The sequence below is a fragment of the Camelina sativa genome, chromosome 5 (genome assembly GCF_030686135.1).
Source record: "Camelina sativa cultivar CO46 ecotype springtype chromosome 5, ASM3068613v1".
Classification (NCBI taxonomy): Eukaryota; Viridiplantae; Streptophyta; class Magnoliopsida; order Brassicales; family Brassicaceae; genus Camelina; species Camelina sativa.
In genome coordinates this window covers 14,164,968-14,189,749 of record NC_141884.1, presented here as the reverse complement: position 1 = coordinate 14,189,749, position 24,782 = coordinate 14,164,968, and the positions used below count along the sequence as shown (strand labels likewise).

Sequence of the window (24,782 nt, the reverse complement as noted above, 5' to 3'; positions counted from 1 at the left end):
AACCCAACATTCAACTACAACAAAACCTAAATTCAAAAAGAAATTTACAAATAGATGAACATGAATACCAGAGAAATTATAGAGAGCATGGAGAATCGGTGTTTGTGTAGAGAGCAAGGGGGATAGCGGCTGATTATGAAAAACGTGTGTCTTAAGCCAGAGAGACTCAGCACGATCCTTCTTTTTTTTTCTTCCTTTTTTTTCCTGATACTTTATTATTATTCTTGGACCATACAAAAAAAATAACATAATGGGTTTACAAATCTAAGCCCACATAGAGCCCAAATGTCTAAAACGGCTGTTGTGGGATAAAAATGTTACGTGATTGTTTAAAAAATGATGAAATATTTATTTTTCTGTTATCTAAATTGTCGTTCTTAATTTTTTATTTTTTTATATTAGTACAGTATATATATTGTTCCTATATTATGAAAATCTTGATGTTTAGTATTTTTTTCATTTTTACTTTTCATCTTAAAATATGTAACATATTTCCTATTTTTCTTTTATATTTGTATTCATTTTCAGATAAATAATTCACATGAAGTTATTATTTAACTCTTTTCAATTTAACTATTTAACCTTTTTTTTTTAATCATGTATCATTTATCAGTATATATTTAATTAAGATATATTGTATATTTGTTTATCTTTTTTTATTAAAATAAATTGTTGTGAATTGTAAATATATACAAGTTAGGTTTTGGTCTCATTTATATTAGTACAACTAAATCATTTCCCTATATGATTTTAATATATGATTTCATCAATCATCTCGGAAAAGTATCTTTAATTTTGGATTAATCATTTCGGATAATATTTATCTTCATAATTGAATCTAAATAATAAGTTAGTTTTCTTGCGTATATAATGACAGTTGAAAGACTAGTGAGTGGACTAAGAATAATTGAGGGAAATATTTTAAAAATTTTGTACAAGTTTTGAAGATACTTATTTAAAAAACATATTTTGTAATATAAACTATTAAATAATCAATTTATTCAATAAAGTACCAAAATATTTTAAAAGTATATAATTACAAAATATGTAATGTTTACATATATTGTTATATAAATTTTAAACGCACACAACGGATGAAACATTACATAGTATTTAATAATGAACAACATAAATTCTATAATCACAAGTGGAGTTTTTGGATTTAGTGCCCTCAACAACATAAATTCTATAATCACAAGTGACACAATAAAAATAATACTGAGAACATATATTTGAAGCTAATCAACTATATTGTTGTTGTTTCTTTTGACAGTCATTCGTGGAGGTTGTTCTGCCCAAATGAGATTTTGGTATATTTTTTGTAATGTGTTCTTGTGTTTAGATTTTCTTTCTTTTTACATGACCAATGTTTGGTTGGAGATAACTTTTGGAATTAGAATATAAATTGTTTCATTTTGATGTGAGGTAAGATGAATTCCAAACTCAAATCTTTAAGTTTTCATTTATCTTACATTGTTAAATTATCTTACCACTATGGATTTTCCCATTTGTTTTTTAGATTTTTTTTTCCCATTTGTTTTTCTATTAATATTACTACAATGTTTTAATTACTCATACCTATCAATCCATACCTAGAATTTTAAATATATAATCAATTAATTATCTATTAATTCGTTTATCACAAACTCACATAGTGTGTCAAATATTAGAAGTGGAAGAATGAATAGACGAAACACTCCCTGATCCATGAGACCCAAAATACAAATCCGAAAGATAATTCCCAATATCCTCAGGGGCAAATCCGATATTCTCCCATAACCCGACCCGGTTCCTTTCACAAAAACCCGAGTATCTCGGTATAATCAGCATCCCAACAGACCGTTTAATCTCATCTCTCAATTTTGAATCCGGTACAACCCAACCGGTTTGCCTCTTATACGCCACCTCAAACCCATCACTAAACCGCTTCATCCTCTCCTCCGCCGTCACATCATCAACAACATCAGAAAGTGACGCCATGGTCTCTCCCCAAACGATCTCCTCAAACTTGGCCACATACTTCTTCACCTTCGCTTCATGCTTCTCAAACCAATCCTCACTCAGAACCACCTTCAGATTCGACGATCTCACTTTAACCACGACGTAGTTGAGATTGTTGATCAGAAACAGATACGAGAGAGCCACGTCGTTGTAGAGACGAGACTTGGCGTCGATTTTGCAGAGTAATAACAGAATCAGCCACGCAATTCTCGATTTCACCGGATCCGAGTCCCCGGAGCTCTCTTCTTCTCCCGGTGAAGGCAATGATTTGGTGACGATGATATCGGAGAGTAATTCGCTGTAATCAGCGAGGAAGACGATGAAATTCGTAACGTACCTCGTCAATGGATGGATTCCACCGCCGGAGATCAACCACTTCGACGATTCTTTAGAAATCGAAGATTCGAATTCGTCGATCATCGAAACCACACCTTCTCTTAGATTCGATAAACTCAAATCGACTTGTGATCTGAACAAAGACGTTGAATCGGAGCTGAAGAGCTCGTCGATCTTAGGTAAAAGCTCTGTAATGGTTTCATAGACATCGAGAGTGAAGAAGATCTTCTCCGGAGATTTTTTGTTACATTTCGCCAATTTTTCCGGGAAACTAAACAGAGCTAAACCGGTTTGTAATGTGATTTCAGCGAAAGAAGATTCACGAATCGATGATGACGATGAAGAGAAGACATGATCGGAGAGGATACGTTCACCGTAAAACAGAGTATTCACAGCTCTTGTTGTGATTCTTCTCCATTTACGTATCTTCTTCTCCATAACTTCCCATTCAAGTCTCTGTATCTGATACAGAGTCAGATTCTCGAATCCGAGTTGGTTCAACGCGTCGACGATGATCGATTTACGGATTCTTACGTAGGTTTTGAAGCATTCTTGAGCGTATCCTGATGAAGTCATGCAATCGGCTATCATTTTTAGGTCTTCCATGGTTTTGGAATCAGATTCGGAATCGGGAGCTCTCGAAGAAGAGCGGTTGGAGACGGATTCGGGGTCGAGGTAGCGTCGGTTTGATTTGAGGATACGGTAAAACTCTTTGGAGAGATGAGTCATTGAGATACGCATTAGATTCTCTGCTTGGATGAGTTTTGTGGACGTTGGATTCACTGAGATTAGTCTCATCATACCGGAGTGTAAGGTGTGTACAGCGTCGATGAATCGTTTGGCTTCTTCGCGGTTTGTGGATGAGAATAAGGAAGAGACGCAGCAGTAAGAAGAAGAGGTTGGTGATATCCATCGGTTTATGATAGTTTTGGCGTCTTGGATACTGTGTTCCATTAGAGACTCGGAGAAGCTTTGGTGTGGATGTAGTTTTTTTAGCTTTGAAGAAGTTGTTGATAAAGCGAAGAGGACCATTTGTTTTTGTTTGATGTGTAAAAGAATAATAATGAAGTGAAGATTCTGAAGAAATGAATTTGCATGTAATGGTATTTATAGTGGGGTGTGTTCTATAATTTGTGATATGATTCGTATTATTTTAATTTGAAGGTATAAAACGTGGGACTATATAGTATGACATGAAAAATACTTTTTACACTAGTCTATAAAGGTATTAAGATTCAAATACGTGTATTTTCATTTTTTTCAAGTCATTCGAATGTGTAGTTGTTGATATAGGTTATAGATTGGTGCCCATGCAATGGAGTAGAGATAGATAGAAGTATGTATAAAACAAAAAAAGAAGTGGGTAATGAATAAGCCAAAACGGAATTGGTATAACTATATACTCCCTCCGTTTCAAAATATAGGATGTTTTAAGCAAAACATGCAGATTAAAAAGACTTTACTTTTAACAAGTTCAACCAATCAGAAACAATACTGCATAATACTAAACTAATCTAAAAGTTGCATTGAAATTTGAAAGCATCCTATATTATGAAACAAAAAACTTCTCCAAAACATCCTATATTTTAAAACGGAGGGAGTAGTATATTTCTGGTAGTGGCTACTTTTTTTTTTAGTTTTAATTTTAGACGAGTTTTACGACTCATCTACTGATTAAGAAAGGAAAAAAAAATCAAGTCTTATAACAACAACGAAAAAAAATAATGAAAAAAATAATGATTAATGATCAAATGATTAATGATTTATTCATCAAAATCAAATGATCAAATGGAGTAGATGATATATTGAACTGCGTTACTTTGTTAGAAGAAACAAAAATTGGAACACAAAGTTTTTCTATATCAACTAATGATGAATGGATTCTATCCGACCATGACGGCCAATTCATGTGTGTAAAATTTTAAAAGGATCATGAAACTATTTTTTAGTACATTTTAGTTCAAGATATACAAATTTCATTTTTTTTTCATATAAAAATATAACGTCATTTCTTGATAATAGTAATTACACACTATGACTCCTATAAGTCCCTAACTCAAACTAAAATAAAAGTTAAAATTGCTCGTCCATAATTTTTATTACTTATTACGCGCTTGCTCTTTGAGTAAATTCGTCGTCGTTTAAAAAAAAAGGTGTAAACGTTCTATCACATATTGGCTTTCCCAATAGATAGTGTAAAACGTTAGTTGTCCCGCCACATATTATGTTGACTGCCTTTAAAATTAGATTGACGCATAAAATCGATTAATAAACTACTTGATCATGCATGAATGAACTAGTGTTATCTCCAATAATGAACATCACAATTCTTTTCTTGAAAATGTAAACCGACCATAGTATTTTACATTAATTACACTATTACATATAGGCTTTTAATGTATACAATTACGGACGGTATAACTTCAATCCTTTTTTTGTGGAAAAAAAAAAAAAACTTCAATCCTTTTTACATACTTGGCTTGTTTCCGTTACACATATCGGGCACTATCTAAAACTATATTTGAAGTCAAAGTATCAATTCTTTGTATACCAAAATTTATCGAGCAAAAATACTAAATTCTATACAATCCAACTTTGACTATCTTTTCCATTAATCAAATTCTAATACATGTATACAGTATTTTATTTTTATAAATAGAATTTATACTTTCGATGCCTAATACTTTATTTTATATAGCCGTCTTAATGGTTAGTCATGGACTCAATTCCCATGCAAACGAGGGAAAAAGGCCAATATTATATACATAGTGATTAAAAAATAAAAAAACTAAGACCATTCGTGTATTTATTTGGTCATAGCTTGTGGAAAATATATACTCCTTACGTTTCCTCCCAAAGTCACCTACGCCATATGACACTAGACGCGTCGTCAATGACTAATGACTACCCATTAATATGAAAACAAATTAGTTTGTGAGTGATAAAACTTGCTTGCCATGATGAATGTATAATATTTCTTGATGATACTATAATATCTAGACCTTATTAATTGTTCTTTGTCTAAAGAAATTGAACAGTTTTCTATTTTCTGCTAACAATTTGATTATGTATCACATACCCTAAGGGATAACAATGTACTAGTATTAATATGACTGTTTCTTCATTGGATTCACTACTTTTCCAATATTGAAATTTGATTATCATTGAAGTAAATTAACTACAAAATTAACTACAGCTGGGTAACATTTAATGGTTTGACAAAACCGCGTTAATTTAATTACCTTCGCGTACGTAATCGTATATTTGTGGTTACAAAATGTCAAATACAATGAATCGAGATTACTTGTCTCTATCTTCATTTATATCCTTACACTTTAATTAGAAAACCACAAACGAATCCGTATCACATTTGTTTTATCCTCAATATAGGAAAGTAATGGATGTTCAAAAGTCACATTGTTCTACCTTGCCCGAAATTGGTTTAGTAAGAGCTGTCTTTTTTTGTTCTTCTTCAAGGTCAAGACTTTACGAAAAGTAATGGATTTTCAAATTAATGGTTGTCTAAGACTATCAAACTCGTACCACCTATGAAAGAAACTTAAATAAAACAATCACAACTTAGTCCATTTATAATTGGACTAAGTAACAGCTTGTAAGTTAAGTAACTTCATATGTAATTTTTATGAAACATACAAAAGTTACTAGCCGCGTTTCATTGTTTAGTGCCTGATAAAATCTTATACGTTTTGTTTCCTAAAATGTTTTTAAATACTCTTTTATTCACATAGACTGATAGACACCAAAAGAGCAATGTCACAATCATCAAATCGCGATGCCTAATGCCTTAAGTCCTTAAGTTAGATCAAACAAAAGTAAAAGACAAAATCATGAACGTCACATCCATGAAACAAAATATTGTGAGACGCGTTAAAATAAAGATGTGATTATATGCGAGAAAGGAGAAAAAAAAAAGGACGACGACTAAGAATGACTACAGATAAATAAGTCTAAGTATGTAAGTATTTTCATTTGTTTAGTCGTGGTTTACAAAATTTGCATAGTATGAGTTCAGTTTAGTGGGATTATGCCTTTATATAGGGAAAACGACTCTTCGACGAGGCAACTTTACTTTAATTTCTACTTTGTTAGTTAAGCTTTCTCCATTAAATCATCATTAGTTAAGGAATCAATACGTAATCAATTAATCGAATCACCAACAAAAGTCTCTAGGAAGTATGACGTAGTGGATATGTTACACTATAAAACATATGAAATTGATAATCACTTATTAATGTCACTCTTAAAACTATTCTCAAGAGTGACTCTTCGACACTTTTAAATGTGAACAATGGTATGGTTAGTGTTAATTACACGGATCTGCTTTCGCTTTGTCGTCCATAAATCTGCTTTATAGGAATGGGTTTTATTTATTTGTCAATTCTTTGCTTTAAGGATTCTACTTACAAAATTTAATGTTATCATGTCTCTTTATAATGTATGTTTAAGTCAAAAGTAGAAGAATTAAGAAATTACATCAACTTTTTAAAAATATTTAATATCTAACAAAAAAAAAAGTCAATAAAAATTGTCACAAAAAATTTAATTATATTTGAAATTTCTGTACAAACTGAAAAAAAAATGAAACAGAAACATTCGAAAGCATCTTCGAAAATATGATATAGGAGAGACTAGTATTGAAATCGTAGATTTTTTAAGTAGTAGCTTACAATTTTCAGTTAGTCATTGTTAACATTGTAATTGGCTAATTGCCGTCTTGCATCTAATGATTCTAACCCAATAGGTCAGTTGCCTAAATGATTGATTGCTTAAACATTTTAAAGGTCTACTGGTTGAGTTTTCTGTAATGAGTAATTAATGAGATGGTTAGTTTTGATAACTCTTAATATGACGCTTACATAGTTGTGTTGTTTCTAGATGCTCTGACATAAATCACGTCTTCGTTTGATTAACTCAAAGCTAGAACGGGTGAAGAGAACACTTTGGTAACATTTTGTATTTAATTCAAGTAAGGTCCATTACATGGTTACCAAAAGAAGAATGGTAGACCAACGAAGAATGTAATTTGGTTACTCATAATTCTCGGTTTTATCTATACTTAGAATGCAATTGGTAGCCCATGGAGTGTAGAAGTATTCTAGATCATTCTTGATACTTCTACATTGAATTGGTTCTCTAGCTAGTTTCAAGTTTATTTGATAATTAGTGGCTTACAAGTTACAAATTTCGGAAAATGAAAGCCCATTGAGTTGATATTAATCTTCAAAACAAGGCTCATAAAACTGGCCCATTAGTGAGTCATTACTAAGAAAGTTATAAACATGCTTTGTTTTAAGTAAAGAGTGATAAAATAACCAATAACATGCAGAGCATAATGGTTTGTAGTTTGTACATAGTACGTATTTAAATATCAACAGTTCGATAAAATACTTGAAAATCCCAAACTCCAATTAAATTTAATAATCAGTAATTATATTACGACTATGAGATTAGTGGCTAGGTTCGAAGTTATAATATGTTTAGTGATAGTAATCATTCTTGGAAAAGTTGAATCCCAGCTTTTTCGACAACAGATTGTCCCCACCTTGACACTCTAGGTAAAGGTCCTAGTGGGTATATAAGAATTCGATGTACATTACTTTTTGCATTAAAATGTATTAATACTAATCAGACTGCTTACTGCATCTGCATGTGTTAATTAGTCACTTTTATAAACTTAGTTTATACATCATACAAACAACGCCAATGGTTTTTGTGTTCAATTTAAAACATGTATTAACATTTACATATAGAACTTTACAACATGTTTTCTTAAAGTTGGATTTGTGAAACAAAGCCTAACATGGTTTTTGTGTTCAATTTAGCCGAGTTTTAACCCTCCGTCTAAAGCTTCATATGCTATAGTAAGTAAATTACTAACTCTGTTACGTTTCTTTCTTTTAATAATTAATATTTAATGCATCCAATTTGAGGACAAAGAAACAAAAATCAAATAAAGTAAAATAGCAATATAGAAGGTGCAGATTCAAGATTGATCCAAGAAATGCTTTACACACACTCCTTCTCATGAGATAGGACCCATTCTATCATAATAATATCTCTGCTTTTCCATACAAAGCAAACATTTTAAAATAAAATGATTCGTAACCCTCTTATATAAAACTCGTATTAGTGCCACTTAGTCGCTTAATCACACGACCAACTTTACCCTTAAAATCAAACAGACAGAAAGTGAGTGTTATAGGGAGAAAAGATAGACAAAAAATACACAAAAGATAGAAAGAAAGAGAGAATGAGAATTAGTGATATTTTTTGCTCTTCTCCGGCATCAACCGCCGTACGAGCAAGTACACTTCGCCACGACGGAAAGGTCACTGGAGGCCGCAGATCCTTTGAAAGCCACCGCCGGAGCCAAAACCCTAGTAAGAATAATGACAAAACCGTTCCTTGCTTCTCCTCTGAGATGCCTTTGATCCCTATTCCTCGTCACATGAGCTGTAGAAACTCCTTTGAATCTTCAAGCGGGTTTCGTCGGAAGATAGCTTCGGCTCAAGACGTCCAAATTCGCCGTAAAAGCTCGGCTGACGTAAGTGACTTGAGGAGATCAAGAAGTTCTTTGCTAAGTTCATCGTCGAGGTATCTTTTAAAGGATCATAAGTCTTTGAAAGATGATGATAAGGACAACCTCTGGTTATCATCATCTGATCGTTCTAAGGATTTGATTCCTTTCCGTGACCGCCACGTCACTTCATCTTCGTCTTCTTCTTCCTCGTCTTCTTCTTCTTCTTCCTCTTCTGTAACAAATGTTTCATCGCCGGCTACATCCACTGATGATCAGGTTTGATTATTTCTTCTTTAACCAAAGTACTTTTCGTCAAAATCTTTTAACAACATGCATAGAGTTTGAATATCAAAGTGATAGAAAGACAATATCACTAGCTAGCTAGTATATCTGATTATGGTTTAAGTTATATTTTCTGAATTGATATGGTAAGGTAAAATTTATAATTCACATGATAGATATCTTACGTATAGTGGATATATATGTGGTACCTATTTACTTGTATATATCTGCTAAATAGTATAAGCATACATAAATATAACATATGGTTCTCTTTTATTTGTTATGTTATTTCATTCATTCTACTTATTTTTATTTATTTAATTATTATTTTTTGGCAGGTTGTGGTTTTGAGGGTATCGATCCATTGCAAGGGATGTGAAGGGAAGGTTAGAAAGCATATCTCCAAAATGGAAGGTACTAATGAATCTAATCTTCATTCTACAGAATTAAGTATCTTATCAAACTACGGTAGTTTAACTACCTAACCTTAATATACAATTCAAATGAAAATATTCAACGAATTACGAATAGACGACCATATTTTATTAAATGAAAAAGTATTTTTTAACAACGGATATAGGTTAGGAGCTTGATTTTGAAATTTAGTGTTTTGACTTTTCCTAATTATCGGATGCCTCTGAGCAACAACTTTTTGACTAAGTTATGGATAAATTATACTAGTAATTTGTTGATTGAAATCTACAACTTTGGGTATGGGACAGGGGTGACGTCATACACCATTGATTTGGCGACAAAGAAGGTTACGGTGGTCGGAAAGATAACACCTGTGGGAGTAGTAGAAAGCATCTCAAAGGTCAAATTCGCTCAGCTTTGGCCTCTTTCCTCTTCTTCTCCTTCTCCTCCATTTCCTCACATTCCTAACTATTCCCTCCTCAAATCTTAATTTTGTTCTCTTGTAATTTAGTGTAAAACATATATATTGTCATTAGACATCTCTCATGTTGTGTGATTGGTATCAATGCGACATTAAGGTGATGTAGTTAACATGCATTTGTTTGAAGAATATGGTTTTGTTTTTATTATTTTTCGTTCAAACACTAACACTTTCATTTTCATTATACTTTAACAAGCTATCAATATATGTTTATAAAACTTAAAATACATAAGCAAAATACGATATATACATCAAATCAATTAGGAGAAAATGATATCCTTTTTTAAATAGTATTTGTTGAATCAGCCATTTTAGGTTTGGTATCGTGGATTTGCCATTAAATTTGATTCAAGGTAAAAGACGATTTCCCACAACCACAACACGGCGACCACGACGAACTCAACCATGCATAGAGTTATAGAACTTTGTACTTCCTTTAAACGAAATTATCTTAACTAATTTAACACGAAATCGAATTTTAAAGCAACGCTAGACCTAAAACTAGCAACGATATCAATACCTTCGACAAACTTAAACAACAAGAAACAAAAAATAAAAACCCCGAGTCGAATATGAACTATGAAAGCCTCTGACCCGTTGATCGGATGCATTTTCGTTACACAGTTTTTCCTTTCAGACATTATTAATTTAAAAACAAAATAATAATATTATCAATTAAGAAAACTTTTGCGGTATACCTCGTCTATAATAAATATTTATAAAAGACTCTTATATATATTAAGAAAATATAAAGATATAATATGTCGATAGACAAGTGCCTTGCATATGTGTGGGGATCGAAGAAAATGAGGGAAAAGGGTGAATAATGGTATGCGTAACATGAGGACCATTGAATTGTCCGGCGTGCGTGCCGTTGATATTTTATAATTTCACAAACAGTGAAAAAGTAAAACACTTTTAAATACAAAATTTTGATCAAAGTCATACATTTTTTTCTTTTAGTGTCGTCGGGACATGTGCCTCTTTCAATCATATTCACGGTGGGTCAAATTTTGTCCTAAATGTTCTCAAAACATAACGACATTGTATGAAATGACATGTTTTAGTTAATCATAGAGCTTGCTTAGTGATACTTCTTCATATGTGACTTTTTTGGGGTCTAATGCCAACTTTTAAGATACTGCTAGGGCATGGTTGGTTTGCTTACACATGAATTTATGTCAGTGCAATATTAAAATCAACGTATTAGAACAAAAATTTTGATAACCTCTTACTCTAGATTGTTAACCTAGCTAGTGATATATACGTCTAGTCTTAAGAAGTGTTATTGATAGGAATAAATTTTGATTTTTCATTATTTTTTTTGTCTGTGTGTTGTGGATTACTTTAGACTATAAACTATTTGGGCGGCCGGAAAGATATAAAAGCCAAAAGTTAGAAAAATAAATATACTATACGATATTTGGTACACTGATTTTTCAACAATTAATAATTCATATATAATCTTAAAGATAAGCATATTGTATTCGTCGATGTCAAAGAAACTATTGTGTTTATTGGCATTACAATTTACAGATTTGGTTCTTTAGCGCTTAACTATTTCAAAGATATATGCTTTTTTGGGAAACAGATTTCTACAAACATACTTCAAATAAAGCTGGCATTATTGACCACTGGCCAAAGATATATTTGCTTTATAGAGAATTAAACTTAATCTTATCGGGATTTTAAGATCTTTCCCCTTGTTCTTTCGTAGTAGTGAAACATCCCTTTCTACTTGGGAACCTTTTTGCATCAAAAATGGTAAAGAGAAAAAAGCTTAAAAATACCTCATCTACTTTTTTTATTTAGAAGTTTAATACCTCGTCTTTTTTGGTTGGAAGAAAAATACCTTATTTAATTAAAATGTATGATTTAATACTTAAACTAATAAATTTTGTTAGTTTCATACTTACGATTTTTTGATAAAAATAAAATTCCGTTTTTACCCTTAGTATATCAATTAATAATTAATTTTAAATGACATAGTATTAATTTATGGACAATTCTTGGACTCACCCCCACTTAATTAAGGAAACAAATTATTAATTAAAGAAACAAAATCTGTATATCATTCAATTTTAAAGTTATTAATTCTAAACATTATATTATAGTTTTTAATTATAATATGTAAATCTAAATTACTTTTTTATAAATCCAAACCGACATATAATTTTGTTTAATTATGTAATTTAAACCCTAATCATTTTTTATAAACCCAGATTGAAATACAATTTTGTTTAATTGTAAAATCTAAACCCTAACCACTTTTTTATAAACCCAAACCGGCATATAATTTTTTTAATTTTAAAATCTAAACCCTAACCACTCTTTTATAAATCTAAACCGACATATAAATTTGTTTGATTGTAAAATCTAAACCCTAAACGACTCTTTGTATACCCAAACCGACATATAATTTTTTTTAATTATAAAATCTAAATCCTAACCACTGTTTTGTAAACCCAAACCGACATATAATTTTGTTTAATTGTAAAATCTAAACCCTAATTACTCTTTTGTAAACCCAAGAATTTTTCTTAATTTATAGGCTTATTTGAATTAAAATTAAGTTTATTTAATATTTCTTTTTATTAATTTTAATTCAAATAAAATTATAAATTAATACCATGTCATTTAAAATTAATTATTAATTGATATACTAAGGGTAAAAATGGAATTTTATTTTTGTCAAAAAATCATAAGTATGAAACTAACAAAATTTATTAGTTTGAGTATTAAATCACACGTTTTAATTAAATGAGGTATTTTTCTTCCAACCAAAAAAAACGAGGTATTAAACTTCCAAATAAAAAATAGATGAAGTATTTTTAAGCTTTTTTCCCTAAAATCATAGTAATTCAATGTATACTAATGCAAAACAAAAATAATAAGTCTAGACATATTTTTGGTGTTAAAGTCTACACATATATATACTCAAAGTCTCAACCTAATGATAAATCGGTAGCTAGATAACCCAAAAGAATTTAAAAACTATAGTAATCAACTAATAATCCAAATTCCTATATTTTATTATAATTTTGTTTCCCTTTTGTTTTTGTTAAATTCTGATAATGTTAAAAGGACGATATCTAATTATATACCATATTTTTAACTATTTTATCTACAAAACTTGTTTCAAAGTTTCCACTTTTCCACCATGCAAATTTGCAACTAAATGACTGAACATAATTATTTCATATATACTCTCCTTTCACGTTTCCCACCAAGCAAATCTTCAATGACGGCAACTAATGATAGAACACATCAATCATTATTTCACTTTTTAAACATGACATGCGCTTTGCTTCATTTGAGTCATAACAAGTGTTATCCATTTGACATTTTCGTCAAATCTTTTATCATTTCAGTGTTCACTTGTTTTTTTCTTGTAATTTTAGTAGTAGTAGTATAGTTTAGAATGGCAATGGCACTGCCAATAATTAAATACGTAAATGACTTGAATCTTTAAGAACTACCGACTACGCCACAATACGGAAATCAAACCAAGTGGAAGTGAAGCCAACAATACACTTGATTAAACCTTTTATTATTATTATTATTATTATTATTATTATTATTATTATTATTATTTTTAGTGAGTTTGAATGATATAAATGACTTGACGTGATTGAACATCATGTTATGAGATGTATGACTGAATTTAGTAATCCATAACATATGGCCATGGCCATGGGTAGGGTTAGAACTAGAGCCTAGAGACTAGAGAATTATTTGTGTTGGTAGTGTGTTAATTGTCCATTCACGGATTTGAGGGTCTTGAAGATTTGGTGGCAACAAACAACCTTCAAAGGTCAAATTATTAAATCTTGAAGACCCTCAAATCTGTAAATCGACAATTAACTCACGACCAACATAAACGACCTAGGTTCTAGTTGCTCCCGCTGACTAAACAGTATTTTGAAATCAACGTTCTGAATGATTTAAAGATATTTGGTCCAAAGTCCAAACAAATTAGTAAATTCCAAGGAAAAAGAAAAGAAGTAAATACAATTTTCTTACACAACTTTCATATTTAGATTACAAATGACGACGACACATCACACACATACCAAACATTCCCAAACACCAACAGAATAAGAAAAATAATAAAACTAGTAAGAAAGATAAACGGTACACTGGAGAACAGTCTCAAGCCCATCAGTGAACTGATGCGGTTGATTCTGCTGTGTCCCGCTCCCGCTAGATCCTGTAAACGTCTTCACAATCGCAAATCCTCTAGCGTTCACATACTTCCCGGTACCTCCCATAACTCCTAAATGTGATTCAGAAACCGCTGTTCTGAGAACCCCAAAGAAGCTTATACTATCTTCATAACCGCCACTCTCAAACATCGCAGTGAAGGCCAATGTCTGGCTAGTTCCGTCAACCGCACTTGCCACATAGTATCCCTGCGCTTTCCCGAGCAGACCAGATCCGAGCTCATGTCCTTCGGTTAGTTCATCATCGATCACGGTCATTGTCCCAAACATTAGCATCTGAAGAGCAGAACCACTCGGGAGCTGACCACCGCTAGCAACACTGAAACCGTTTATATTGTTGTTTCCGTTTCCATTGTCCTGGAGAATGTTAGCCGTGGTTCCACCTAGTCCAACGAGGAAAGGTACGTTGTTGTTGTTGACAATCCCGTTGTTGTTGTTGTCCGATGGAACTCCGTTGTTTATAGCAAGGTTTGCACCGTTGGTTTTAGCAAATGGGAGTTGGCCGCTTAAAGCTGGGTTTGCTACTACTCCAGTTACAGCTCTGGCTGTGGGATTTGAACCACCGAGTATATCGTGCATAAAAAATACCAATGTGTTGTCAGGACCTATACCACCACCAAGACCTGGACCAGCACCCGCACCACCACCTGCACCAACAACAGCTGGACCGGCACCTGCACCACCACCAAGAGCTGGACCAGCACCTGCACCACCACCAAGAGCTGGACCAGCACCCGAACCACCACCAAGAGCTGGACCAGCACCGGCACCACCACCAAGACCAGTGGCTAAACCACCAGAGCCTGCAGCTGGTAGAGGACCGGGACCAGTGGTAGGCAAGGAACCTGAACCACCACCCGCTAAAGAACCAGGGACAGAGCCGGCAATTGGTAAAGGACCAGGACCAGGTGTAGTCAAAGGGCCTGAACTTGATGGTATTGACCCTGTACCTACACCTGTTCCGGTAGAACCTGAACCACTTGACCCAGCTCCTGCACCGAAACCAATTCCTGTAGAACCCGAACTAGGAAAGGAACCTGATCCAGCAGTAGAGGCAGAGCCAGAGTTTGTAGTAGCTGAGAATGCATCTTCTTCATCAAGAAGCCGAGCCGCAGCTGCAAAAGTAACAACGAGAGCAATAACCAGTAAAGAGAGTATCTTTTGACCTGCCATTGAACAAGAAAGATGATCAGAGATGCAAAGATTGTTGTTTGAAGTAAATGAATTGTGATGATAGAATCAGATTCTCAAAGCATATATATACATATACAAAGTGAGATCCATAATAGAAGATGGAGTTGATGAAATGGAGCAGGTGATAGCTTTAACACATTATCTAGTGGTTTGGTTTTGGAGAAGAATCATACAAAAAAAGAAAAAAATCATAACTTCTCCACAAGATTTGAATATTCATTCATCAAATTTGCTAAGCTGTAAATATAAAACAAACCCAAAGATTAAAGCTTTTCCATTTCTCTACTCTTTAAACTATAACGAGCATGAAAAAAATGAGTAAAGATCTGATCTTACCAGGAAAAAAAGGTTACTGCTTGAGACAGACTCATTCTTACAATACATATGACTTGCCCAGAAACTGAAAGCATTAAGAACCCAATAAGGCTGGCTGTTGTAAACCAAGATCGTTGGTTACACTTTTCCCCTGTCACGCATTTCATCGAACACCTTGTATACACCTCCCACAATCTCCCTTACAAAAGCAAGCGAATATAATATACGAATCGAGACTGAATTTCACAATCTAATCTCGAATGATTCGTCGTTACAAATCAGTCACTAAACGATCTCAAATTGTGGGATCGAGTTCGTGATTTTTAGAGACCCTTCTTCCCCGGTTTAGACAAACCAAACTGTAACCGGACTAACCGATTTTTTTTTTTTTAATTATTATTTAGTCGAGGAAGATATTAGAAAATATATATTTATAGTTTCTGTTTGATTTTCACCAAAAACAAAAAAAAGTTTCTGTTTGATTAGTTTTTAAAAGGTTTTTTGAAAGGGGTTTAAAGGATATTTATACAGTATTTCTAAAACATATATAAAATTTTACTCACATATAATTGTAGTTTATGTATATTTTTATAAGTTTACACACTTATTTGGATATATATCTGATATTTATTGGCATTCTTAATAAAGGTTGTAAAATGGAGCACTTTTGGAAAATGGTTTTGGAAAAAGGGTATTTTTAAAAATTTACCTTGATTATAATTTTAGTTTAGTAGGTTCTTTGAGTTATCTTTAAAAGTTATTTACCAAATATATATTCATTCAAAACAAATATATATTATAAAAATTTAACTAAAGGGACATATTTAATGTACATAAAGCTTTTTCTAAGTAAATTTTATATTCATTGAATGAAAATACAATTATATGTATAGAATATACGATACTTTTATTTGATGCTTTTATCAAAACTTATGTAGATTTTTTTTTCAAAAGATTTTCAAAATTGTACAGAAAATTTTCTTTATGAATATTTGACTAAATTCATGATTGTATTTAAAAGTACCAATAAATTTACATAGATTTGACTAAATCACTTCTAAATTCTATTGATTTTGAAAAGAAATTACATTTTTTATTATTAAATAAACAAATGGCTATTTCAGTTCTATAATAGAGGCATACCTTCAATGACATCAATTGACAGATCTGTCAAACTGGTTGTATGGTAGATCTGTCAAACTAGTTGTATGGTTCAAGTTAATAAAATTTTGTTAGTCAAAAGTTAATTGGATATATATCTAGAGATTATGGTCAAAATCTTATTCAAGAGAAATATATGTATATATTAATTAATCTTTTAAAGTTGGTTTAAACAATTTGCTTAAACTCAACAAACCGAACCATTTTCTTTTTACTGTTTATTTTAATTAACTAATAGATATACATGTTTATATCATATTCAATACTTTACAGCTTTTTGTCACGCACTGATTGATTTGGGTTGTGACATCTTGCTTAATTAGTAGTCTTAAAAAATTCTATTTTTCAATTAATAAATAAATTCACACTTTTTAAAAAATCTCAAATTTTACGTATCTAAGATACAATACTAATTCTTATAAACATCACTAAAATATTTTTTTAAAATAACATTATTAATTTATTTTCTAAAAATATCATAAAAGTATATTTTCCAAAAATACCACATACGTAAAACTAAAACTTTCAACATTAAAACTAAACCCTAAATCATAAACACTAAAACAATACCTACTAAAAACGTACTTTAAATTTAAAAATGTTCTGACCAAAAAACTAAAGTTGTCTACTCAAACATTAAAAAAAAAAAATTATACACCCTTCAAAATCAATTTATGTTTGTGGTATTTTAGAAAAATAAAAATTTTGTGGTTTTCTTGAAAAAAAAATAATAATGGTATTTTTGGAAAAAAAGAAATTAAAAGTGGTATTTTGAGGAATTCCTCATTTTTATTTGATTCTACTACCAAACCTTATGTGATTTTTTTTGTTTTTCAAAAAATCAAAATTATACAGAAAGTTTGTTACCACACTCTATATCTATCCCATTTTTCTCTATGACTGTTTGACTAAAAAACTTGTTTGTATTTACAAAACCTAAACAATTAGATGACGATACATATATATTGTATAGATTTGACTAAATTACTTCTATATTCTAATGATTTTGGAAAAACAGGAAATCTCAAAAATGTCTTTTTCCATATCTTTTTTCGAAAATACTCTTTTTTAAAACTTTATCTAAAAGTTGAGATATACTCAAATAATTGTAACCATATAAAATCATACACAAACAACTTTTATATATGTAAAAAAAACTTATATATATATATATATATATTTATAAAAAACCTTGTAAAACGTTTTGAAATATTTTGTAAAACTTTATAAATCTGTTAAACCCTTAAAAAATTTTACAAAAACTTGATCGAGTCTCTAAGACCTACCACATCCCAGCAACGATGAATCGTTACTCAAAATATTATATTTTAATAATTCTCTTTTAATATTATTATATATTTAAATAATAATAAATCTAAAGAAAGAAAGTTAACTTATCAAATGTTGCCACCTGTCCAGAGTAACGATTCTTTGTTTCTGTGGGAAGGAACATTTCTTAGTTTTTTTCTTTTTTTCATTATTATTTTTTAGTTTTTTTAATAAAAGAATCTCTAAGAGAACCACCGTTGGACATGTCCTAAGGGCATGATTACTGGTAGTTTCTCTTAGAAGTTCTCTTAATTAAAAACTAGATTAGGACTCGTGCTAGAGCACGGGTTGAAATTCCTTTTATTTATATTATAATTTTAGAATAAAATATAATTTATATGTTTTTTTTGAAAAGTTTTTTGGAAACATTATGCAATAAAATTATATGCTAAATATGATGACTTGAAAAAAATACATATTTTGTAAGTTTTATATTGTTGATTTTGTAATTTTATGTATGAGAAATGGTTATGTTTGTTGTCTGTTTCTATTTTAATTTTTGAACATATTGGTGAAAGTTTTTTAATATGGCTCGTGCTTAGGTAAAATTTTATTTTCAAATGCACAATAAGATATCGGAAATCATGATTAAGTATGATAAATTGCCAAAATTTTATTCTTTATTACGTCTAACAGTATATCTTTATGCCTAATAATATATATTTTGTAACCAACCTATATTTAATGTATAATATATTTTCTAGCTAATTTATAAAAATTATATAGTCTACCAAAAGAAAATTGTGTATTTCCGTTTTATTGATAAATGTTTTTTATTTAGAATCGAAAGAACCAATTCTTTAGACAACCATGATATGTGACAGTTTTTAATAGGTTAATATTTTTTTTCAAATTTATTATTTAAATAAATAAGAATATTGAAAGAAAATAATTAAAATATATTATTTTGATAGATGAAAAGCGTTGTTGGGATGATGATGGTTTAATACGAAGCTCCTTCTAAACCTTTAAAGAGTACTTTTCAGAAAAAAAAAAAAAAAAAATTAGAGGCTTTATTTCCGTGGGATTTTTTATTCTTTGAGTAAACGTGGAAGAAGATTAAGTATTTCATGTGCACACCTCTTCCCACGGACGCCTCAGACCTAAGAATATTTTTCTGTTTAGATTTGTATCGATAAACTTTTTAAGCATGAAACTGCTTATAATCTCAATAACTTTAGAAGAAATATTTCTTCATTTCTTATTTATTTCGAATTGTAAACAAAGAGAGAAAAAACCGGTCCATAAAAACCAAAATAAATTAAAAACCATAACACTTTCTTAAACCATAGCAACTAAACCACTAAATTAAATCCCTTCTTTCATTGTATTTAGTTGGAAGGGGGGAAGAAAATGGCATCAGAGGTCCTTTTAGATCGGAAAGCCTTCTCCACCTCCGGATCCACGTTAAACGCCGCCTGCAAAACCTCCGGTGACAAAGCCTTCCACACCGATGTCCTTCCGGCCAAATGTGTGAAAATGGGACTGCCAAAAAAAACACCAACAACTATGTAAGTAAAAACTTCTTTAACCAATAGAAAATGGGAGAAATTTTTTTTACATAAAATCTTACTCGGGAGTAGTCACAATGGAGAACCAAGACAAGCCATCAGAATCAGCAATCTTGGAGACAACAAAGAACCTAGGAACAATGAACAAAGCACCAGCTTTCACATGAGTCTCAAGAACTCTCTTCCCATCCGCACCAACAATCTGAACCCGACCACTTCCACCAACAATGTAAGTAACTTGAAGAGCCGAGTCACAAGAGAATCCAGGAGAGCACATAGAGTGTCCATCAATTCTCACAAGATCAGCTCCAAACCCAACTTCACCAACCAAAGGAAGATTCTTTGTGTTCAAAACAACAACTCTTCCTCCATCCTTGATGTCAACATCAAGAGGAGCCTCCAAACAATTCAACACAAACCCTTCACGGTCACCTTTCTTTGGCGCAGGCATCGTCAAGCTCGCATCAACCTTAACGATTCCATTACCGGTCTGAGAACCAACGAGCTTCTTCACGGTGGTCTCATCGAGATCCCATGCTCGGCCTACAAACTCAGTTGAGAATCCGGTGAAGATTCCATTGGAACCGGTTAGGTAAAAGTCAGTGAACTGTCCTGCTTTGTGACCCTTGTGAGTCTCGCCAAGGAAGAGGACGACTAGCTCAGTGTCTTCATTGTTGAACCACCATGTCACTACACCAAAAGGTAAGGCTATGGAGTCTCCTTTCTTGATTGCTATCACTTTCTCCTCTTTCTCAGGGAGAACGATTCCGGCTGTTCCAGCTCCTGAAAATTGTTATAAGAAAAATACTTTTAACTTATATGATTATCAACAAATTATATTATATTTCATATAAAAAGAATAATGCATGATCAGTGTATGAAATATGAATTTTAATTCAATGTAAGAAATTATTTTGGAACGTGAAACAAACTATTTTAACTTGATAGTTTCACCATTTTTTTTCTCCATAGATCAATCTTAACATTACTACTACAATGATCTATGGAAGCAAATCATATAATATTTTTCCAAATCAGGGTTCAATGGAAGCAACAAAAAAAAAATATATATATATAGCACATACGTTACAACTGTATCTAGTCAAATCAAAATCATACTTAAGGATCCTTTTAAGAAACTGATTTATGATATATATTTTATGGATAGAAAACAAACAAAAATATATATATTTAGTTAAAAAACGTTTGAAAACTAGCACATACGTTACAACTTTATGTAGTCAAATCAAAACCATACTTAAGGATCCTTTTAAGAAACTGATTTATGATATTTCAGATCTGAATTAATAATTTTATGGACAACAACAGTCAATAGCTAGAGTAAAGTGATCAAAAGGAAGATCATGAAACACGAACCTTGAAGAACATAAGCGACCTTGGGGGAATCAGAGTAACGAGGAAGAGCCAAGCCATACTTCTCGAGAGCGAGCTTAGCGGCACCAATGTTACCATCTCGGAGCATTGGCAACTCTTCAGGGCACCATGCAAAGTACGAACCACCATCTCCTCCGTACACCTTCTTAGGAAACCTCGGTGAAAGATCCAACTCCATTGTTAAACACAAAAAAAGATTTAGATGGCAAAGAAAGAGCAAATGGAAGAGATTAGAAAGTTTTAGTTTTGATATGATATATTCTGAGGGAGAGAGATGCACGTATATATATAGTGGTCGAGGATTTGTATTCAGGTATTAACTGAGAGATTTTTGGGAAATAAAATCTTTGACTGGATAATTACATGCATGACTATGTTATGGATAATTATGATGATAAATTATAGATAACGCAGATGTTAAAAAACATTATGGATAATATCTTAATTAATTAAAAAAATTCACAATTATATATGCCCACTGTTAAAGCCTTTTGGTTTAATAATTTTATAATAACTAGGTTAAACCCGCGCTACGCCGCGGGATTGGTTTATTATTTTTTCTGATTTGAATTTTTTTCTAATTTCATGATGTAATATATATGTTCTTTGATATCAAATTTCATAAGTTTTTGATAATTCAATGGTTATTTTGTATTTTTAGTATTATTTTTATTTTTATATGATACTTGAGTTTTTACTTTCATATATTTTAAATTTTATTATGTTAAGAAATAAGTTTTTGTTTCTTTGACTTGAAAATTATATTCTTCTCTTACTAAAACAATACTGAATATTTTGGATGTTAATATAGTTAATCCAAAATATTCGGTTTTCATTAAACCAAAAAATTAGATATATATTGGAAAAATTAAAGTATCTTCCAATGAAATTTAAAATTGCATTTTTAATTCCACAATAAAACTTTATTTCTTAGCTTACAAAATGAAAGTTTTGCACCTCTTTATTTTTTAATTGCTTACAATGATTAATGGGATAAGTGATCAATGTAAGGACTAAGGACAATGACAGTGAAAGCAAGACATAGAAATAAGATACAAAGTTTGTATGAAGCATAATAATCGGTTCCTTTCCTAAGCGATCCAAACTTGAATTCAAACTATAAACAAATATCATATGTATATAAAACTCAACCAAGTAGAAGATATAATTTAAGTGGACATCAGTTGCAAGATCACATTTGCTTCTATATGCTTCTAAATTTGCTATTACCGTTCATCAGCATTGTTGGTTAATTCTGATCGGGACCCAATTCTAGACTACTGTGTTTTTTCCTCATCTTTTATCTCACCAACAAATCTTCCTCTTCGGCATACTTTGCAGAGATCCGACACAAGCCACAATCTTCACTTTACATGCATTATACAAACCCAGAAACACTGAGGTGAAAGTTTCACCGTGAAACCATTTCTGATCAACTTCACTGTCACCACAATAGCCAGCCTTCCAGGTCTCAACACGATGGCCTCATGCTGTCAATAGTACTTCAGAAAAGACAACGGTTTCTGACCTTGAGGACAATAAGTTTGTGAGAATAGACTGTGCAAACAGCAGCAAAAGACAAAGAATATTCCAATGATAAAAAACTCAACCCTCAAGATAATAATGTTAAAGAGAATGAAAAATCAATAAAACAATTTTCAAAATGTTCAGTGTGTTTATGGAACTTGCGAATGTTTCTCATGTAGAAATTTATAACCACACACAAATCTTGGATTTTAATGAGCCTCTCATAACCACCTGTGCTTCTACTGCGACTTTAGTTGGAATTTACGGAGATTGGTCGCCTCAAGAGCAGGTTTAGTGCAACAAAGAGATTAGGAAGATACTTAAATATCAGTGCAAAAGTTAGCAAGAAACATATCTAAGATGAACTCTTAAGCTCAGCTCATGGTTTAGCAAGCGCTTCTATATCTCTCTACCTTAACACCTTCAGATCAATTGAGACTCCTTACATGTTCAAAGAGAGGTTCTGATCCGAAAGAGAATGTAGGGTCTGAGAGACTCGCAGCCGTATGTAACACAATCGGTTTGCAAGTTCATATGCAATACTTAATTACTGGAGAAAACAACTTCTCCTGGCCAGTTCATGATTACAAAAATATTTAGGAGCACAATATACATTATAAGATACTAACTGCGTCAACATAACGTCTAATACAAAACTTTGGCTAAAACTATCTAACGATCAGAAACTTCAAAAAATGTTGAACAGCTAAAGGCCTAGCCTGACTTGTCCACAACACGAAAATAACTTCGCTAACTAATACTAATTTGAAAATCATAATAAACCTAGAGATGGAACCACTGTGAGAAGAAAACTTACATAAGGAACACATTCTGTGTTGCGTCTCGTAAGATGTAGGACTTGAAACTCGGCCACTGGTCTAACTTGATGACATCTTAGGCTAAGATTCTTAGCCGATAAAACTCGGTTAAAATACACTCAGTTCCTTGAAAACAAAATGTGACACACAAAATCGAATACAAATTATGTTCTCGACATACTACCTTATCATCTCTAGAATTACAAATGTTACACAGCTTTTTACCACAAAAATAGCTCTCCTCTTTCACCGGAGCACTCATATTTTTCTCCCTCGGATCTCCTCCAATTTCTAGATTCAAACACATCAATACAATCTCAAATTCACAGCCTAGAAATCTTCCTTACTCCCCAAAATTAAGAGACATAAAGAATAAAATCATGTTACATGGGAACGAAAAGTAGAAAAAGAAGAAACCCATCATCGTCGGATCTGATGAACATATTCTGGTGGATCGAAGAAGAAGAAATCCACCACAACCGATCGACCATCGATGGGGCTAACATCATCGTCGGATCTGCTCAGATTGGTAAAGAGAGCCATGGCTAGGATCAGCAACACAGTCGGACCATGGTATAAACAGCGCCGAAGAAGAAGAAATCAGGCATTCAGCAGAACAGTCGATCCATGGTATCACGACGACGAAGAAGAAGTCGAGCCATTGATTAAACGCTATCGTTTCCCTTTTGTTTAGTCTACGTAGGAGTAAAATCATCTGAGCTGTATTAATGTTATAATTTGATAGGGTAGAAATTTTTACTGAGGTGTCAACATATGTTTCAAAGTTGAGGCTGATGTGTCATGTTCTGGAGAGATACACCTTCTACTTTTATTGTATTGATAAATTAAATAAGAGTATAAACAAGCTCTTTATAATTATACACGTAACCTACATATTAACATTTTTTTAATTAAAACTACGTATGTAAACATAGTCGGAAAAAACCTCTTACTTGTTTTCATATAACATCATAGATATGATATATATATATATATATAACATCATTCGATAAGTAACATTATTTTCCGACTTTGATGTATATATTCTTTTAATTTTCAGACTTTTCTAATGTAACATTATTTCTTTATGTATCTATTGTTTTAATTTTCCAAACTTTTTTTTCTTTATTTATTAGTTTTTTGTTTGTTAACAAGTATTGTAAACTATTAAATCTGTATATAATACTCAATGATAACAGCGTATTATCGATAAAGGAAGACGAAATTTTAGAGAAAAATAGTATTTGACTTCAA

The 24,782-nt window shown here is 31.7% G+C and overlaps 2 protein-coding genes, 1 long non-coding RNA gene and 2 pseudogenes across 7 annotated transcripts; 1 reads left to right on the top strand and 4 right to left on the bottom strand.

Moving 5' to 3' along the window:
• Positions 1-1,598: 1,598 nt before the first annotated feature.
• Positions 1,599-3,571, bottom strand: LOC104786834 (exocyst complex component EXO70H1 pseudogene; annotated as a pseudogene). Its single transcript, XR_015556944.1, has one exon. The product of XR_015556944.1 is annotated as an exocyst complex component EXO70H1 pseudogene (transcript).
• Positions 3,572-8,454: 4,883 nt separating this feature from the next.
• LOC104786833 (uncharacterized) lies at positions 8,455-10,203 on the top strand. Its single transcript, XM_010512291.3, has 3 exons — positions 8,455-9,154; positions 9,499-9,574; positions 9,883-10,203. The coding sequence occupies exons 1-3, from the start codon at positions 8,609-8,611 to the stop codon at positions 10,062-10,064; spliced, it is 804 nt and encodes a 267-aa protein (XP_010510593.1). The 5' UTR covers positions 8,455-8,608; the 3' UTR covers positions 10,065-10,203.
• A 3,771-nt stretch (positions 10,204-13,974) lies between these two features.
• Positions 13,975-16,078, bottom strand: LOC104786832 (dirigent protein 25 pseudogene; annotated as a pseudogene). Its single transcript, XR_015556946.1, has one exon. The product of XR_015556946.1 is annotated as a dirigent protein 25 pseudogene (transcript).
• Positions 16,079-19,453: 3,375 nt separating this feature from the next.
• LOC104786831 (glutelin type-D 1-like) lies at positions 19,454-21,489 on the bottom strand. Its single transcript, XM_010512289.3, has 3 exons — positions 21,166-21,489; positions 19,851-20,571; positions 19,454-19,762 (listed from the first exon to the last, which is right to left on the bottom strand). Exons 1-3 carry the CDS (start codon positions 21,359-21,361, stop codon positions 19,609-19,611), a joined length of 1,071 nt encoding a protein of 356 aa, XP_010510591.2. The 5' UTR covers positions 21,362-21,489; the 3' UTR covers positions 19,454-19,608.
• Positions 21,490-22,207: 718 nt separating this feature from the next.
• Positions 22,208-24,243, bottom strand: LOC109133096 (uncharacterized). Of its 3 annotated transcripts, XR_015556943.1 has the most exons (3): positions 23,754-24,243; positions 23,528-23,654; positions 22,271-23,279 (listed from the first exon to the last, which is right to left on the bottom strand). It is a non-coding gene; the product is annotated as an uncharacterized LOC109133096 (long non-coding RNA). The 3 variants fall into 3 exon arrangements; XR_015556941.1 differs by having other exon boundaries at positions 22,208-23,279; positions 23,528-24,243; XR_015556942.1 differs by having other exon boundaries at positions 22,208-22,706; positions 23,528-24,243.
• Positions 24,244-24,782: the final 539 nt, after the last annotated feature.

Bases quoted from the DNA above. Each gene is read 5' to 3' on its own strand.
- LOC104786833 (XM_010512291.3), top strand. From the start codon at position 8,609: ATGAGAATTAGTGATATTTTTTGCTCTTCTCCGGCATCAACCGCCGTA. The intron at 9,155-9,498 runs GTTTGATTATTT...ATTTTTTGGCAG, and splicing joins CTACATCCACTGATGATCAG to GTTGTGGTTTTGAGGGTATC. The intron at 9,575-9,882 runs GTACTAATGAAT...GGTATGGGACAG, and splicing joins GCATATCTCCAAAATGGAAG to GGGTGACGTCATACACCATT.
- LOC104786831 (XM_010512289.3), bottom strand. From the start codon at position 21,361: ATGGAGTTGGATCTTTCACCGAGGTTTCCTAAGAAGGTGTACGGAGGA. The intron at 20,572-21,165 runs GTTCGTGTTTCA...AACAATTTTCAG, and splicing joins GGTCGCTTATGTTCTTCAAG to GAGCTGGAACAGCCGGAATC. The intron at 19,763-19,850 runs GTAAGATTTTAT...TTTTTTTGGCAG, and splicing joins TCCATTGTGACTACTCCCGA to TCCCATTTTCACACATTTGG.